Source organism: Pyrgilauda ruficollis, unplaced genomic scaffold (genome assembly GCF_017590135.1).
Source record: "Pyrgilauda ruficollis isolate IOZ18807 unplaced genomic scaffold, ASM1759013v1 scaffold19, whole genome shotgun sequence".
Lineage (NCBI taxonomy): Eukaryota > Metazoa > Chordata > Aves > Passeriformes > Passeridae > Pyrgilauda > Pyrgilauda ruficollis.
This window is the reverse complement of record NW_024518095.1, coordinates 4,518,407-4,537,208: the sequence shown is the minus strand read 5'-3', so window position 1 is coordinate 4,537,208 and position 18,802 is coordinate 4,518,407. Positions and strand designations below refer to the sequence as shown.

The 18,802-nt window shown below is 38.8% G+C and overlaps 2 protein-coding genes across 6 annotated transcripts in view; both read right to left on the bottom strand.

Moving 5' to 3' along the window:
• MSRB3 (methionine sulfoxide reductase B3) overlaps window positions 1-3,310 on the bottom strand; it is an 80,851-nt gene extending 77,541 nt beyond the window's left edge. The window contains exon 1 of one of the 4 annotated variants that reach the window (XM_041465576.1): window positions 2,687-3,310. In XM_041465576.1, the coding sequence (XP_041321510.1) occupies window positions 2,687-2,887 (201 nt within the window). In that variant the 5' untranslated portion in view covers window positions 2,888-3,310. Of the gene's footprint in view, window positions 1-2,673 lie in introns of all 4 variants that reach the window. The other 3 variants (XM_041465574.1, XM_041465575.1, XM_041465577.1) reach the window with 3 other exon arrangements.
• A 495-nt stretch (window positions 3,311-3,805) lies between these two features.
• Window positions 3,806-18,802, bottom strand: part of LEMD3 (LEM domain containing 3) — a 41,415-nt gene continuing 26,418 nt past the window's right edge. Inside the window, exons 5-13 of one of the 2 annotated variants that reach the window (XM_041465573.1) lie at window positions 18,400-18,479; window positions 18,171-18,319; window positions 17,440-17,541; window positions 16,315-16,417; window positions 15,902-16,080; window positions 9,252-9,333; window positions 6,377-6,482; window positions 6,208-6,286; window positions 3,806-5,986 (exon numbers count right to left, since the gene is read on the bottom strand). In XM_041465573.1, the coding sequence (XP_041321507.1) occupies window positions 5,823-5,986; window positions 6,208-6,286; window positions 6,377-6,482; window positions 9,252-9,333; window positions 15,902-16,080; window positions 16,315-16,417; window positions 17,440-17,541; window positions 18,171-18,319; window positions 18,400-18,479 (1,044 nt within the window). In that variant the 3' untranslated portion in view covers window positions 3,806-5,822. Of the gene's footprint in view, window positions 5,987-6,207; window positions 6,287-6,376; window positions 6,483-9,251; window positions 9,334-10,963; window positions 11,089-15,901; window positions 16,081-16,314; window positions 16,418-17,439; window positions 17,542-18,170; window positions 18,320-18,399; window positions 18,480-18,802 lie in introns of those variants that run through there. The other variant, XR_005954949.1, reaches the window with a different exon arrangement.

Below are 18,802 nucleotides of genomic sequence, written 5' to 3'. Positions count from 1 at the left end.
AGGAATTTGAGGGTCTGTGTGGGGGTCTTTTGGCTAAGGAGCCCTTAAACTAGAGCAAGACTCAGCTACAATTAGGCCAATGTTTATCCCACTTTCCTATCAGTTAAAGCCTCCAAAGCTTAAGTTCATACATAGCCTGGGTGCTCCTCAAACTGCAGCTTTTAATGAGAAAGAAAAATAGAAAGGGGAAAATAAGGTCATTTTCCCTACCTATGACTAATATAATGCCGTGTGTAGCTGAAGAGTTGCTCTGTAATGAGGACACACTCACTTGAATTATGCAGCTCAACAAAGCTATCTCCAAATTGGATGGCTTTACTGCATTGCTGGCTTGTAGCAATGCCAGTCAGATGAAGACAGGCAGACTTCTTAACCTTCTGTCTGAGAAGATTAAATCCTTAACAGTGTGATTTCTTCTCTCCCCCTACGGACTCTTATTACCCCATCTTTTAAAATAAATAACAGAAGAACCGTTAACAATCCACCTAATACAGAAATTCTATTTTCTAGCATTTCCAATGTAATAAATAGGCTGGATCTCCAATGATACAGAAACAAGTATCAGCTTACAAAGCTGACAAAACATGAGTAGGTAAACAAGATCCTCCCATACCTTCATAAATAACAGGGCAAAGGACCAAATACTTCCCTCACATGCAAGCTGGCCCTTACCAAACAGCTGTAAGGAATTAATATGGTATGTACAAACAAAAAATAAGGAATTCTTACAGCATGTACTGACATAAACATCTAAATTAACTAACTCCTGTGAGAGCGTGTAACTGCTACCACTTGGAAAAATGAGCAAGGTCATTCAGTCAAAAGACTTTATTTTTGTCTAGGATCAACTACTTTATATGGCTTTGCTACCAAATATAGAAACATTACCCCATCTACAAAGGCATTCTTTTTAAAGATTGCGCTTTTGGAAGAAAAATAGAATTGGTTTTTTTTCCTCCTAAAAGATCATTCCAAATGTGTATTATTAAGATCCAAGGCACATCAGATGGGAAAAGGACTGACCAACCACATTCTGGACTGAACTATATATTGTTTAACATCACTAATTTTACCGGTTTTAACAAAGCAATGCAGAACTTTATTTTTTTAAAAAATCCTTTTTTAATCTCAGAATCCTAGGACTATTTTGTAACTCTGGTTAAGTTGCTAACCATAGTTAATTCCCTACATAAATTTTAAAAGACAGTTGAAAAATACTGTTCTAAAATAAGCCATGTCTAAAATGAGGCAGGAGATTCTTTTAGAAACTATGAGCAAACGTCTGATTAAGATGACAAGCCACATGGAAACTACTCCCAGAATCAGACTCAAAGGGCACTGTTACCAACCAAATTTGGCAGACAAGGAATCATGACGAACTGCAAAGGCACGCAGCAACGTAACAAAAAGTTGGGAATCATCAGCAAATAAGACAGAAAGTGCTTGTGTCTACTCAGCAAGGGCAAGAACATAAGCAGGACAAATTCTAAGCCTTAAATTCTGGATTCAAATGAGTGGCACTATGATATAGTGGGAGCGGAGATCGCTGTTCCATTTACAGGTGATTGGCCATAAGCGAGCCGTATCAGTAAGGCAAAGTATCTGGCTACTGCAGATTTCTCATTCTTCTATCTGTCCAGAGAGCACATCTTCAGTTTTAATAGCAACAACAGAGAAAGACTAAAAGCATGACATATATAATGTAAGGCTCTATACTTTCCTAAATGCTGTGTTTAGGGTCGGAACACTAAGACTACCTTACAGCATTTATCACTAGCTAACAGTTGACATTTGGCCTTATCTGTAGATAACTACTGTTAGATTTGGCATTTTTAATGCACAGCTATGCTTGTTTGAGATCACTGTGCCTTCAGACGGTCTTTGAGCTAAGAGGGTGATGACTGAAAATTCAGCTCAAGCAGGAAAGACAGCATTTATAGCTAATTTGTCAAATACTACAGGAAGCTTAATTAAGTCTCATTTCTGTTTCTAGGAATATTATGATGAACCAAGTACAGCTACATCAACTTGGGAAGGGGGCCATAAGAAATAAATTATACTTCATCCTTTGCATCGATTGTACCTGTCAGAAGAGTAACACCAAACAAACCCAGTCAGCGAACGCACTGAGCTTCCTCAGAAAAACACAACCAAATTCTCAGCTCATTTGTGAAGTTTAAGCTCCTTTTTTGACCTAGCGCTGCACAATTTACCGAGCTGGGGATCGCGGCTGAACTGCACTCATTACGCACTTGGTCAAGCGCGGCTTTCCCGAGCCAGCTATTCTGCTGTGCACCCCGTTTGAGCCAGGAGCTCCAGCTGCCGCGCAGGACACCCGCAGCCCGGGGCTGCGCCGCGCCAGGGTCCAGGCGCTGCGGCGGCCACGGGAACGGCACGGCCGGGATGCGGCCGGGATGCGGCGGTGACGAGCGCTGTCAGGGGTTCGCTCGGTGACACGGGGACCGACCCGAGCGACCCCCGACCCCAGCCCCCCTCTCGGCCGCCAGCAGGGCCCGCGGGGTCCCCCTCAGCACCGACTCGCTCCCCTCCGCTCCCGCCGCGGTCCCGGCAGGTGCGGCCCGGCCCGGCCCGGCCCCCCGCGCCGCCGGGGCCCCTCCCCGCGGCACGGCAGGGGGGCCGGTGTGGAGGCGGGGGGCCGGGCGCAGCTCCTACCTGCGGTTCCTACCTGCGGCTCCTGCGGCGGCCGCCAGCGCCAAGCAGAGCGCGGGGAGCAGCGGCGGCGGCGCAGCGCGCATGGGAGCGGCCCGAGGGAGCGAGCGAGCGGCCCCGGCCCCCCCGCCCCGCGGGAGCGCAGTGACGGGCCCGCCGCCCGGGGAGCATGACGGGAAATTCCTGGGCACCGGCGGCCAACGCCAAATATGAACATGGAGCCGGGAGACTCCCGCCGCACGCCCGGCACGACCCGGGGCCGGGACCCTCCCCCGTCCCGCCGCCGCGGCACGGCCGAAGTGCTCTGTCCTTAAGGGTTAAAGGGTGCGCTTCGGGCAGGCCGGCGAAGCGGCTCCTCGCCCCTTTAAAGAGACGGTCCAAGAGCCCCGGCCGAGAGGAGCCGGCGCTGCCGTGACCCTCAGCTGCCGGCGCGGCGCCGGCCGGGAGCGCGGACAGCGCTGCCAGCGCCGCAGCGGCTCCGGGCCGCGGCTCCCAGCCGGAGCCTGCTCCTCGCGTTAGCACCGGCCCGAAACTACCGCAGCGCTCGGGGCCCACCGTGCCCAGCTTCCAGAAAGGAGGGAACTGAACGACATCAAACTTCTTCCTCCTCCTGCTCCCCGTCCTCACGGGACACGTACACGTATGCGGGACAAATGAATGTAAATAAGGGACGTACACACTATTGTTTGTTCCTCCTACCCCCCAAACCTTCAACCCGTCACTAAAACAGTTCTCAAGTAGCAGAAGATAATGACAGGAAAAAAAGCCAACCTCTTCTCTACCAAAATCTCTTTCATGACTCTTTGTACCTCAAAATACAAGAAAGAGGCTGAAAGCACAAGGTTAAAGCTTTTCACCCCTGTCCTTTAACAGGGAAGAGACAACACGGCACGTCCATGACTTAGGAAGCAAGGTAATGTCTCTGCACTCCCTGTGTACAAAACCAGGACAAAAGTCAAGCTGGCAGTTAAGTGAAACTCAGCTGTCTGTGTCAGCTCATGGCAGCACCTTCACATCCTAACAAATACTAAAAATTAGTTATGAGGCTGTAACAAATCAACCTCCCCCTCCACCCCAGATAAGAAAAGCATTTGAGTCAGAGACACCCAAATATCTAGAAGGTGAGACACATATAAAAACCCCTAATAAACCTTTAATTCGAGTCTGGTTTGGTTTTTTGTTTGTTTTTACAGGATAGGGTAACAAGTTACAACAAACATCTGATTTTTCTCAAATGTTCAGATATTATACATATTCCCCTGTCTTGCAGGAAGGGATATCGGTCAACTTAACAGTTTAAGGTAAAATAAGCTGCATAATAGTACATATTACAATTAAAATGTACAGTGTTTACAAGAAATATATCTTAGAAGCAAGATAGATGCATTTGCATCGAGGCGACCTTTTAAAATGCCACAGCTATTTTTACATTCACTCTTGCAACAGGTCACAAGATGGGGTCACTAAGGTCAGGTTAACAAATCACTATGATGCACATCAAATACAACAAATTAGTTTATATACATATATATAATACATATACATGTATATTATACATATACATATATGTATATAATAAAACTCATCAAAAATCTACCAGACCTGGCACAATCCACTTACCCATCAAAAATATGTACTTGTCCTTGGTAAGTAGAATTCTGCATGGCTGATTATATATTATATATACTCATTCATTAGCATCTGAGACAAAACCGAGGATTTAAAATTTTTCAGTTAACAAACTCTCCAATAATAAACATGGTGCCCACAAAAGCACAAAGGTAAGGCACAATAGGATTTTCCTGTTGCAGAATAGTGTGCATCATGTTTACTTAACTGTAAGAAAAACGTGCATTATTTGTGCAAGTTCATGCTGCAGATCCATCATATCTACAAAGTAAAGTGAGTTTCAGTAAAATTTGTGGGACTGGTGTGCTCCCAGTCTCACTTCCTACAGGATGTTCAGCTGGATAACTAGGTAAAATGGTTGTAGGAGTGGGGATTAGTAAAGCCAATAATCTTAGATTTGCAACTAAGCTTCTCAGCAACAATTTTGTACTTCTAGGTAAACATTAGTAAATTTACAAGCTTGGAATCACAAGATTTACTGTCAGCTGCACTAGTTTGCATGAGCCAAAATTGTTGCAAGGAAGGAATTTTAAAATTTTAACATATAAATGGATAATTAAAACATGTTATAATATACTGGGAATGTCATTTAATCCAATGGTATTTTGTCACAGCCCTGACACTTGTAATAATAAATACAGCTTTTCACAAAATATTTGTCCAGTATCTGCCAATTGCTTCTTTATTGCTCACAAATTTGAATTCATTACAATTGGTATCAGACCTTTCACACAAAATCAGTCAGGTATTTTATATAAAACCTATAAAAGATATTTAACCTGTAGCCAACATTTTTAAGTATTTGGCCTCTTGTCATGGTACAGCCAAAACCATATAAAACAATAGGTTTTGAATAAAATAGGAAGCTTATTTGCTGCTTCGACGCAGACATCCTCACAGAACACAACCCTTTTTGCCACCACCAGCATTTACATTTATATACAAAACCCAGTACATCCGCAATCAGTTCATCTTCCCTCACATTGATATGCAACCACTAATGCCAAATTCATTTTCCCCATACCCCAGCTGCAGAAAAAGATTCTTATATAGCAACAAAAACTAATATTGACTGAATTTTTTTTTTTAAACTTATTCACCATCAGGAACTGTAGGTTGCTTGTTACAAAATACCCACAAGATTATTTCACAGGAAACTATGGAAATACAGGAAGTCTTCTTTTCTCCATGCTTTTGTATTAGCAAAAACACTTCTTGGTGCAAAAATACGTCACCACATCTGCAAATGTATAATGAAATCGGTATTCCTCATGCAAAACTTAAATGCATCGGTTTACTATAGCCCCAGAAAACTTCATGAAACAACTTGTTTTTCCTTTTTTGTCAGCTCAGTATTACTGCCTCATTGCTAAGTCCCTTTGGAAACAAGACTTCTGGAACGTTCAAACTTTTATTTAATTCTTTAAAGTATTACATACAAAAAGCACTAAAAAAGGAAGACGGCGGCCAAACAGGAACATTCCTGTTGCAAGTAACAGTCCTAGCAGTTGTAGAAAGTTTTCTCAGGAACTTCCCTGAGAATTAGTTGTGCCTGTCCGAAGACGCAGATGTGACATAGAGTTCATGTGTTTGTTTGATGGCTTCAGTGGAGTGTTACAAGTAAGAGCCTGGGGAAAACGATGATGATACCGATCTAGTCGCAGGTATTTTACTGTTACCAGCTTTCCTATGAGGCAAAGAAACAGGAAAAGAGAAACCTTCTAGTTCAGTATTGCTGCATTTTGCTTCGGGATGTAAAACACAAGTATGTCATTACATCAAAATTAGGTTGGGTTTTTTTTTTTTTACTGCTCAATACTTTACAAAACATTTCACCATTTAAAAAAACTCCAGCTGCACCCATGGGTAATTTCTACCCATCTTTTGTTATAAACTCCCATTCCTTACCATCAAACCAAGAGCCATGTAATGCCTTGAAAGCCTTTCCAGCATACTCCGGGGAGAGACACTTGACATATACACAGCCCTAAGTAAGAGAAAGAGGGATTTGGGTTTTTTGCAAGTACAGCTGAAAAGGATGAACAAAGTATTAAGATGTTACTGGAAAGACACTCACCTCACGTGAATTTTTGTCTACAGCGATATGAACAATTCCATCATTATCACTGCACTTCTCCAAGATTGCTTCTTGAATTGCTAGATGCCAGTGATCACCTATTTCCCTAGGCAAACAATATAAGATTTAAGGGATTACATACTTTTTTAAACATTCACAACATCCTCATACTTCCCTACTGAGTCTGGTTTCTCTGTAACTTCATAATTTTCTGGTAAATGTCTCTGGGACAGATTAAGTACTTTTCCTACTGAATACACTGTAAATTGGCTCCTACAGTCCACTTTAGACAATTCAACCCTACAAATCAAAAGGAATAACCTCTGTTTGGGGGGTGGGGTGTTGTCCTAAAATGGGCTTATCCAAGTGGTGCTTAGACTAATAGTTAAAAAAACATGCTTCTGCGTTGCATAGTAAATGTCTAGAACACACAACAAAGTCTGATGCTGTGATGTGAGGGTTCACAATGTACAAGTGAACAAGTTGGACAATTTGTTCCCCGATATGATTCCTCCTTGACTTTTGGCAGTAGAGAGCTGATTATTTGCTGTGCTAACATTAATAAAAACAAGTTAACCAGTATATTCCCAGATGATTCTCAGGTCAAGAAAAAAGACCTGTTTCATGGGGCTGCTTCTAACAGCTACTGGTGCAATCACCGAAAGGAATTCAGTAATTATTGTTAGTATACAGTCACTGTAAGAGCAGCTAAAACTAGTTTTGTTAAACATATCTTGCACCCACAGCAAACGTCAAAACAAGTAATTATTGTTAGTATACAGTCACTGTAAGAGCAGCTAAAAAACTAGTTTTGTTAAACATACCTTGCACCCACAGCAAACGTCAAAACAGTACTTGACAATCTAATCACAGACACTGGTACATTCTATGTTTTAGGTGGTTTTAGGTGGATGAAAGTATTCATCCCTTTCAGGTCTGGAACAAGAACATAAGCCTCCTTCCTCTAATGACACAAGCAGACTAATAATACAGTTTGTCTTGCACTGAGGGCTTTGGATTTCTGTTTGTGTTTTCTTTAAGATAATTCCAAGGGTATGATAAGAACTATTTCCTTAAGCCACAGTCCTCTGAAAGACAGCTCACAGAAGAAGAATGTACTAGGGAGTACAATAGAGAATTGCATGAAGTAGCCCACTACGAATGTAATCCAGCAGTCCAGTAATGGAGCTAGGTCAACTTCCAAAAGAAAAGGTCTACAAAAAGTCAATGTATTAGAAGTCACAACGTTCAAAATAGCTGACTGGACATAGGCACTAAAGACGAGTGTCAAAACACAAAAACTCCTAGTCTATAAATGTGGGGGCTTTTTAATGCACCTGTTGGACATGGACTAGGTCAGTACTGAAAAACACTGACGCTTACAGCAAAGATATAGGTTAAAAAGGGAGACTGTCCTGACAAAAATAACATCTCAGTAATTAGTTCCATTAACAACAGACATTTTGAACTGCTAACATTCTGAAACAGGAAAGTAACCAATACAACATACCAAGAAATATTACAGTGACTATTTCAGTACCACTCAAACTAACCAATACAGCTCACAAAGTCTTCTTTGAAGCAAAGACAAGAAGGATGTTGATGTCACTTAAAATTCTCTGCAAATCTCATGTTTTAATCCTCCTACAGGAGGATCAATTTGCTTCAAGAACAACCCTTGAAATTTCAGTCTTGCTCACCCTACTGCAACCTGAAAGTTATTATAGAAGCCACAGAAGCTGGTGTCTTTGACCAGACATTAAATCTTAAAGACATTGCGAAAAGGTTTTTGAAGTACTTCTCTATGCTAGGGGTAACACTTTCTTCACCTAAATTAACCAACAGCCTTTCAGTTAATAAGGCAAGGAACTAAACTAAATTAAGTGTGGCTAGAAAAAAGGCTGAATAAATACATCCAAACTTTGCAATCACTTGTGTCCATACTCTGATGTCCTCCCTTACTTCCTGTCCTAATCAATGGGTTGTATTATTGAGGTAGCATCTCACACGTACCCTTGTAAGACACAGCATCTGTAATTTTCCCTTGTATAATCACATTAAGGAATAATTTACTCCAGAGAAGTTATTGGAGTCCCTGTATCTTTTTACAGTGGACAAAGACACTTCAAAGCTTATACAGGATTATCTGTCATAACCTCTGTGTTAGTTCCGAACTCCTACCATGATCTACTCCAGAGCCAAAGGGGATATAACAGAATAGTGGAGCGAACGAAGATTTAAAAGACTACCAAAAAAATTAATTATTTTTCCTTAGCTCTTGGTACATGAAACAAAGCTTGCTACTTATTCATACCCAGTACATACTTCAGAATTATGAGAATTACATGAGCATTAGAAGTCAGTAGGCAGCACTAATTTGTTCCCACTACAAAAATCCATTTGCTTCAAAATTAGGCAGCCTCAGTGCCATAAAGTAATAAATTATTTCAATTCAGCATTTTAAATGCAAACTATGCAAGCTTTGTAGCTGTCCAAATACTTCAGAATATTGAACAAGACTAGAAATTTACAATCTGTTGTCAGGCCACATGAGTCGCCTCTGTCAGTTGATACAATTGAACATTTACAAATTTAATTAATGGAGAAAGATCAGTCATTGCCCCAAATAGTTTGACTATATGCCACATCTTTCAAGAAGTGAGCCAAAGACACAAAGCAATGCAATGAAGGACAGAAGACAGAGGGTTAAGATTTTTTATATCTTCTCATAGATGTTAAGAGAAACATTTTTTTTACAACCTGTTTTTTTCAACATGTTCACGTTTCTTCACTTCTTCCAAATCCCTCTCAGAGGTAAGAAATGGACTCTTCCAAAAGAATGCAGAAATACAGACAGATAACTGTTTTTACTTACATAACTGGATCAAACATATTGCGAATCTTTAGACATGGTGTCAAGCTGTTCGGTGGTGAATTTCTTCTATCTAGATGAAATGCTAGAAAGAAAAATTAAATACTAATTATTTACAGGCATAATATCATTGAGGTAAGAAATGTCAACTTTCTGCATAAATACTTTTCTAGTTTTACTCAGAAGAAAGTTGATTTCATATATGAAAGAATTCAAGCAAATTTGTTTCGCACAGCCTTCTACCACACTGAAGAAAACATACCATATTTAGCTGAATTTTTTTATACTTAAAACTTCTACATTTAAGGCACTCTCTTATATCCAGTCCACATGGAAGGAATTTGGGATATTTTTAAAAATACAATATACTTGAAAAGAAAGGATTTGCACATCTCCATGAAAAGACAGATATACACAACACCTGGAGTAAACTTTTGGAACTGGAAGTTAACCATACAGTTCTCACTGCCTAATGAAATTTTCATTTCTTCCACTTTTGGGGCAATTTGCTGCCCATCTGGCTAATAAATAAGGAGACTTTAAGATGGATGTTGCATTACATTTGTAGTGCAGTAACATGTCAAGAATGCTCTACAATGATAGAGGTTTTATAGTCCTAAATGATCACACATGATCAGAAGCTTCTAAAAAGCTGAAATGAAACATACCAGAGGATAAAACAGATAAAAGAAGAAAAATGAAAATCAAAAATAACAGAGTAACTCAAAGCTAAACAATGCCATGAAATACATTCTGAAATCCTAAAATAAATATTAACTTCTCTAATGTTCACACATTCTACTTGTGAGAGTCACAAGCGAAGACTGTACCATGAGAAAAGGAATCAAGGAGCACTTCAGATTCAGATAAGGCAGCTCCATGCCTTCAGAAGGGCCAACAAATCAGCAGCGGAAATGAAAGGGATAGCCTAGTAAAACAGCTTTCAAGGCTTGAAGGAAATTTTACTTTGAAGATTGAGATAAGCAGAGTCAAGAGTTTAAACACAAGATTAAAATCTCAACAGCAAAAAATGATGTTCTAAACTGCTGCTAATGCTTCTCCTTAGCAATCCTACTTTAGAAAAACCTGACATATTCAAGATGTTACATTCCAAGGGTCAGAAGTGTCCGTTTCGGGCAGATGTCTGTGCTTCTTACTGCTGATCTTTTTAAATCTTGAAAGTACATCCAAAATACATGAACACTGCTGCTCTTCTGTATGCCACCCAAACAAAAACCGTATCACACAGACAAAATAAGTCACGTGGAAGACACTGCTTGTGAAAGACAAGCACTAACCAAGAGAAAATTCACTGCCTGGAAATACTGCATAGAAAACTTTCTTCTTATGTAAATTCCCACGACAAATAAAATAAAATTACCAACTAGAAATTAGAAAAGGTAGCCTCCAATTCTAATATCAAACCTACTGCAAGTTCCCCAAATAACTAGAAATGTTCTTATTAAGAATACACATGCACACAGAGTGCAAGTCACCAACACCTGTAACAACTGTATGTTTTTCTCTTGGGAACAGATTTCCAAATATGCTGGTGACACTGCATCTATCTCTAAGCTGCCTATAGTTTAAGGACAAGTCCTTTTTCAATAGCACATGGTTTTGTAAAGTTTTTTGCCCCTTATTAAAAATTATACATAGGGTATACAACAAAAACTTTACAGAACTAAGCAACATTGAAAAATACATGGACTTACCTTACTTATGGAGGTTGGCTCCAGCAGATCAAGGGTAGGGTGAAATGTCACCAGCATATTGTACACTGGGGCACCACACCATACTGGAGAAGGTGATCTGGGGTGGCCTAGTCATGGACCTGGACCTGAAAAGGTGTGGGGTTGAGGAAATTATGTGCTGATTGTTTACAACTAAATTTATTCAGCACATGGTTTTAATCCAAGGATAAAGAATGGTGAGGTTATTTGCAGAGATCCTAGACCAAGAGGATCAACATTTCTGCAAGCTGTTTATGAACTAAAAAAAAATCCATACTGATATTTATGGAAGCAGCTAAACCACTGAGCTATCCAAAAGTAACTAAATGGGGAATTCATCCTTTAGTGTAGTTACTTATATAAACCGAGCTTTGCCTGTTCCAGTTTCTAATAACTTTGATGTCCTTTTGACTGGAAGATGTTAGGTGCTTACTGAGATAACTTCAGCCAGAGCCCACCATCAGCACGAAACTAAACTGCTTCTAACTTAATGTAACATCCTACCAGTAGAGAAGTGTGCCCAGGGCAGTGCAGCATATGAAAATAAAGATGAACTCTGTCTTTTCTCAAAAAAGCTTTTCAAAATAATGGTAAATTAAAAGTAATTTTTGCAACTTAGATGGAGCTTTTCGTGTATAAGGAAAAAAATTACCATGGAAATCAGTGAAGTGTGAAATTAATGCTAGAACAATAATAACTCTTAATATGTATATCAGAAATGGCACTAAAAAGAGAGAGTAGAGAAGACACAGGCAAGTTAACGCTGTACCTACACAGCAAAACTGAAAATAGCATAGTTAACTGATGTCCCTTGAACTTCATTTCACATCTGTAACAACTGATTCTCCCCCTCCCCCAAAAGAAGTTGCTTCAGTGACAAAGCTGTTCAGAATACTGATTCAGAGTACTGATTACTTGAAAAGTTACACTGGTGTGGAGCATACAAAATATTCTTGATAAGGGCATAAGCAAACATTCTGGCAGGACAACAGTATAAGCTACACACTGGTTAACTAAGCATCTCACACTTTTTTCTACATAGTTCTGAGGAGTAATGCTTACAAGACAAAGATAAAAAGGTAGAGATGAAGGAGAAAAGCAGAGACACAACTTTGTGCAGTAAGTCACTGGTGGGAAAAAATTCAGGACTTTTATAAATTCCCCTTGGGGATTACTGAGCACTTTCAAGAAAAGGAAGCTACTTTTTATTTCACTCATAATGTACTTTGTTTTACTACCTTAAACTGAGTATCAATGTATCATTCCTGATCTGAAGAGCAGTAGCAGCAAAACACACATGCTTTTGTCAACTCCTTTATTATTGTCTATGATGGAAGAAGTGTCTCTTGCACTGGCTTCAAAATGAACATTGAAGAGATTGCAGTGCAGCTTTCTATGCCCCTTGAATTACTAATATATTACTGCTAAAGGAATTCCCAAGTATCATCACCATGGGCTACAAGAGAGCCCAAAAGATCAGTAGATGTGAATTTGATGAACCTGATAAGGCTGAACACTTGCATCAAATATAGGTAGCCATGTTTCTTAAACCAGTTTTTTTCAATGTTAAGCCACAGATCACTGCAATTTATTAAGTACTACCCTTCTTATCAAAGGCAAGAAAAAAAAAGAAAACAATGACCTGAAAATATTGAAATGATGCCCTTTCACACATCATGAGGTTCTTTAATACACATCTTAATGGAAGATACTGAAATTAGTACCTTACCAATGAGAAGAGTATGGTTGAACTGAGGTTCAATATAGTTAATTCAGCTATAGAAGACAAACATAGGATGGATATGGAATTTTACAAGCAGCATGAAATCCTGTTTTCTTGCAATAGTTCAGAGTCTAATTGCAGTTTGGAGTTTTTTTGTTTGTTTTTGTTCAGAGAAAGGATTATGTTCTCACAAGCTAGGGAGGAGGGGTGTCATTCACAAAAGGTAACAGGTTATCTTCCATGCTGCAGGATGAAATATCATCCTAGATGTGGTACTTTAGAGAACCTCTTTATCTCATCTCCAGGGCTGTCAAGGAACTTTAGCTTGTACTGCTAGCTTAGCTACACTGCAGCCCTGCCTACCTAGTTTTCTTCAGAGCTCCAGTTATCAAAGGTGTGACAGCACAATTGTATCTGTTCTTTCAAAAGCAAACTGAACACACCAGAATGGTAGGGTCCTCTCCACTGATTTAATTAAATCACTTGACATGATCAAGATTGTTTCTCAATTGACTATTCTCCTGTACATTGTTTTCAAAACATCCTACAATTTGTCCATCCTACAATTAGCTTACCTACTCTTTTCTTTTTAAGAAGTACAACTACTGTATCCAGTAGGTAATATTTCAAAGGGATGGCACCAGAATTTATTCTGATCCAGAAAAAAAAAACAAACCAAACCAAACTGTGAAAACACAGGCTGCATCCTGAAGGACTGGAAAAAATGTCACAGTGATGCTTTAACACACTGCTAACAGACAGCAGGCATTAGATCTCAGGCAAGCTATAGGTCCCACAGTTAAAATGCGCACTATCATTCAAGGATATCCTTCTATATGCTGACAGGCCTTTCTGAAAAGGGTTTCTTCTTCAATTGTAGGTCCTCAGGTATCTGCTACAGAGCACTACCAGATCTCAGATTGCTAAAAAATTGCAAGCTTGAAATTTATTCACAAGATTCAGACCAAAGAATTCATTATGATTTTCTATATACTGAACCTGTTCAGGGCATAGCAGTCTTGAAGAGTATCTAAATTTATGAATTTCTACATTCAAACCTCAGTAGTGGAGTATGAACTTAAATTCCAGTTAATGTATACCTCCAAGAAAGGAAGAAAGCAACACATACATGTAGAATTCCTAACATCAGGAAAGAAATAGCTGGGCAAAAAGCATGAGACTTACACAACAGAACTATTTTCAACAATCATTTGAACACAAGGAGTGCAAAACAGAAAGAGGTGTTGCATGTGAAAATTGCCTTTGCCTGCTGTCACGAGCCCAAATAACCCATTGTCATTTCAGCCACCCCATTTCCACACCCTTCTGTTAGAGCCAAAATATGCAATTTCAGTTCTTCAAAGATCTTCACTAAACTTCAAACGTAACACGAAAATTAGAAAAATTGCAATTAAAAGGACTGAAATAGAATGGATTTTGATACCTCCTATGCAATAGAAAACAGGAAGTCGTAGTACATACTCTAAGCAAAATACAGATAAAAGCCACAGTTGAGAGATTAAGTTATTCTGTCCACATTTGCAAGATGCTGAAGTAGGTATCAAATGCTCAAACTGGGATGGTACATAACAACAGCTACTACAGCAGTCTTTCTAGGAAGTTTTGGAGACCACTGTTCTGTTTACAGACTTGAATGTACATTACAGGTAGCAAAACACCACCTGAGATATCACACACTGAGGCATCTCCAGGTGAGGAGAATCCAATCCGATTTCTAATACAGGACAGAATGTCATGGAGTGATTTATACTGCAACCAAACAGGACAAGAAAAACTGAGAGCAAATGAGCAGCAAATTGAAACTAGAGCATGATGTTTCCCAGCCTGCACTGAATAATACACTATGTAGAAGATTCAAATTTATAATACATATATAGCTTGCAGAAGCTGTGTTCAATTTAAGTGCTTGAAATTCAATCCTGGCAGTACTACAGAGATGGAACAGAAACAGCTGTTGACAAAACCCATAATTTCTGTATTGCAACTAAAGCACTTGCACATCCCTACCTGGAAAGAAAAGGTTCCACAGCTCCTGGAATAAAGTTCATATACACATCTTACTAATGAAGACTTTGAGAAATTGAGAAATCAAGCAATACAGTTGTCACAGCAGAATGCCACATTACTACTACTGCAAACAGAACCTCAAGCCTGCAGTAGCATTCACATGATATTTTTTAAAAAGCAGCCGTCATTTCCAATGAATTATTTAAAATGAGAAATGTAATGCTAAAACCAGTAGTGTAAGTTTGAGAAGTATATAATGATATTACTTACTTTCACACTCAGGCAGAGATAGAAATGACCATTCTTTTTAAATTGCAAACCAGAATTCAAGTCCTATAGTTTCAATTTTTCGTTGACCAAAATAAAAGAGCAAACCAAAACCTGAAGCTTAGCAGGTTTGAAGAAAAACAGAAAGAAAAACCAAGAAAGGTTTTTCAAACCAGGAAAATATGACCACGGCAAACATACAACTGCAAACCTACTAGATTCTTGCCATTTGGTTTCATGATAAAACTGCAAAGTGACAGGCCACTGAAAAATCCATGTACGACAAACTGCCTTCTCTATTAAAGCAAATGCTTTACACCACAGTCTGAAAAACAAATGCAGTGTAGAAAAACGTTTATGACAAAGCTAGAACATCTAACACTATTAGATGTTCCAAATACACATTTTCCTAGTGGAGGAGTCTTTTGTCCTGCACTTCTCCTTTTAAAATAATTATCTTTTCCTCCTAACTTTGTCTTTAGGCAGCTTACTGGCAACTTAACAGTAGGAAACTTAAGTCTGCAACATACAATTTACCTGCTGTCATATACAACCAATTACATTACTAACAGTAAGGCATGTCAGAATTTGACCAACTAAAGAGCATTTTTTTTATTTCACAAAAAGGAAGAAGTAACTCACTTTGACTAAATACCCACTGCATATTTCTGCAGTAGCTGTAATAAAAAAGCTCATTTCCCTTGAAAACAAGGCAGACACAGTGCAACAAAAGTAAGTTCATAGAACAAGATAATAGAGAAATAGCACTGACAGATTGTAACAATCCTTAAATGCATGAAAGACAACAAGCCTTTCATGCTTGTTTTCAAGCAAAAGAGTACCACTTGTAAGTTAGATGCAGAAATTAAGACAATTATATCTGCAAAATATATCTTCAATACCTTGGCCTTGCCACACTTTGGATGGTATTACTAAAATTTTGTCACACGCTGCAGAAGGTTGCATCCACTTCCAAACCAAGAACTCAGCACCACCTACTCTTCGTGTCTCTGTACGAACTCTAGATTCATTTGCTGCAAGAAAGTCAACTGCTCTATTCCAGACTTTATTCATCTTCCTCCTTAAAAATTAAAGCAAGAATTACAAAGTTAGCGTAACAACAACCTGCATGGTTGACATCCACCATGTAAGAGAAATCCAATGCTTTTCCTTCCACCTTTGCAATAGGAAACTCCAAAATACTACACTGTGCAAACTATTAGGAAATTAAGTTATTTCTATCTGAAATTAAGTTAATTGACCAATTTATTTTTACTGGTTTTCCCCCCCTTCAGTACTTCTAGTGAGAACGTACCTGTCCTGCGGTGGTATTAAAGAATCTCGCACATGTAAAATTGGCATGTAAGGCTGCAACTCTTTATTTTCTGAACACGCCTCGTTGTGGCTTCTTAGAACATCTGAGGACACCAAACAAAGAAACCAAACTGATAACTATGTAGCTCATGCAAACATTAAGAAATGCATCACTTCTGGCAATTAACAGCTACTCTGAACACCCCAATTTCAATAGTTAGGTTTTCCTGGCATTTTGAAACACTGTTTTCTCCAAACCATTCTTAAGGCAAATTAACCAAACAGTGTATCTAGGTATCCCAAATAACTTTGAAGTAAAGGAAGATAGTTCTTACAGTTATTCTTGATTGGTAATTTTTAAGTGTTAGCAGAGATGGCCATCTTTGAAAATAAAGCACCTTCCTTCCACCTCAACAAAACTTGATTTGCAGACAAAAAAGGCAGGCACATGGTTAAAACAGAACAGTTCTGATTCCTCTACCATCTCTGTATTTATCATGACTACCATAAATGAAAGTAGTACAACAATTTAAGTAAGACTACAAGACTACAAACAGAAAGACTACAAAGAGAACCCAGTGCTAGCACCATGCCTTCAAGTAGAAAGAGGGGATTTCAGATCTCAGTTATGCACACTATTTTGCCAAAATAACGTCTGCTCAAAGTAATTAACTAAAAAGCTGCTTTTTCTATGAAAAGCCATTAAGGATGGTACTGAGAGCTACTACACATTTTTGGAATGGATATTTTAACTGAAGTTAGCTGAAAAAACAGATACAGAAAGCAACATGTCATCATACTTCAGTAAACAAATGTTGCATTTGTATTCAACAGTAGGACAAAAAACTATCAAGTCAATGGCAACTTTATAGCCATGTTGATGTAATTCACAAATTACAAGCTTTATGTCAAAAGCTTTGATTAGGTTTAACAGATGGGGGGGGTTTTTTTGTTTGTTTGTTTTTTTAAAAAGAGAAACAAAACACATGGATCACACTGGACCAAGAACTCTTAACAGCGTGACAACTAGTAAACATGAAGAAACACAACTGAATTAATTAACGGTACTTTGAAAGCTTATACAAAGATGATACAGATACATCAGACACAACTGAACATGCCATACCTATGATTTTCACCACCATATCATACATCTGCTTTGTTTCCTCTTCCTCTTTCGCCCAACGGTATTTCATGTAGTGTAAGACTCCCCAAACCATTGCTATACCTGCATTAACATGCATAATACACTTTAAGCAGTATTAGAGCATTGGATATTTAACAGAGTTTACAGGGCATACTTCAGAAGTATACTGAACTACCTAACAAGCGTTCCAAAGCTAGTGAAATACACTGTACTTGCTGTCTGTATCTTAATACTCTTACACAGGAACACAAACTCTTCAACTTGAAAGAGCAGTTACTTCCAGGAAAGCATTTAATTATTTTAAGAACAGCTCAGTATCCCAGATCATCTTTTCTGCAGCTACTTTTTAAGCTTCCTGGCCAACAGTGAAATATCCTCAAAATTAAGGCTATAATCTTTTTACTGAACAGTTTCCTTTTTTTGATCAGTTCAACATGGAACTTTTGAAAGCCACAAGATACTGCTCTGGCAGGGAAAAAGATTTCCCACAGAATGAATATGTTCAGCTGACTAAAGAAGCAGATTATAACAACCAGTGTGGAAATACAGTGGTGCAACAGAAATGCATATCAAACCCAAATTTAATCAAGATACCAATAGAAATCCCAAGTTTTATGGCTGAATAAAAACTTTCGTTAAACTTCTTTTCCCCATGCACTTAGATAAATACGAGTTACAACAAAAAAAGGCTGACTGTTTTATTAACTTACCCCAAAGCAATATTGATAATCTGTGAGTTACATTAACAAATGCACGGCGAAAACGACACCTGAAAGACATCTTTGGACTAGTGGATTCCAGATACTTCACATCTGTCACATTAGTGACATCCATCTCATTAGGGTCATTGCTGAGACACCTATTAAAAAATATACAGTACTTATGAAAAACTATGCCTTCTCTTAGAAGAAATTAAATCAAGAAATAAATACCACTTACTTTATGCCAACATCTTCTCCACTATTCAAGATCCATTGTAATGATGTGTTAAGTACACTTTCATATTCTGGATCTAAATTCTGTCAAAATACAATATTAATCAGTAATTTCATAAATAACCAGGGACTTATCATGCCAATAAAACTGAGATACTGTACAGATCACTAGTCAAAACTATATTGTTTCGTTCCTGATACTTCAGATCTTCAGTAGGTGTTCACTGCATAAAGTAAATCTATTTGTGCTACACGCAGTTCCCAGACTCATCAGCATCCCTCAAACTATTTGAGAACAGTACAGAGGACTATTTGAAAAGCCAGGCCACATCAACCTAGAGTAAGAAAAAACTATTCTGCCACTAGGCGGCGATCACTGGAAATCTACTCCGAGAGTGAAACTTCAA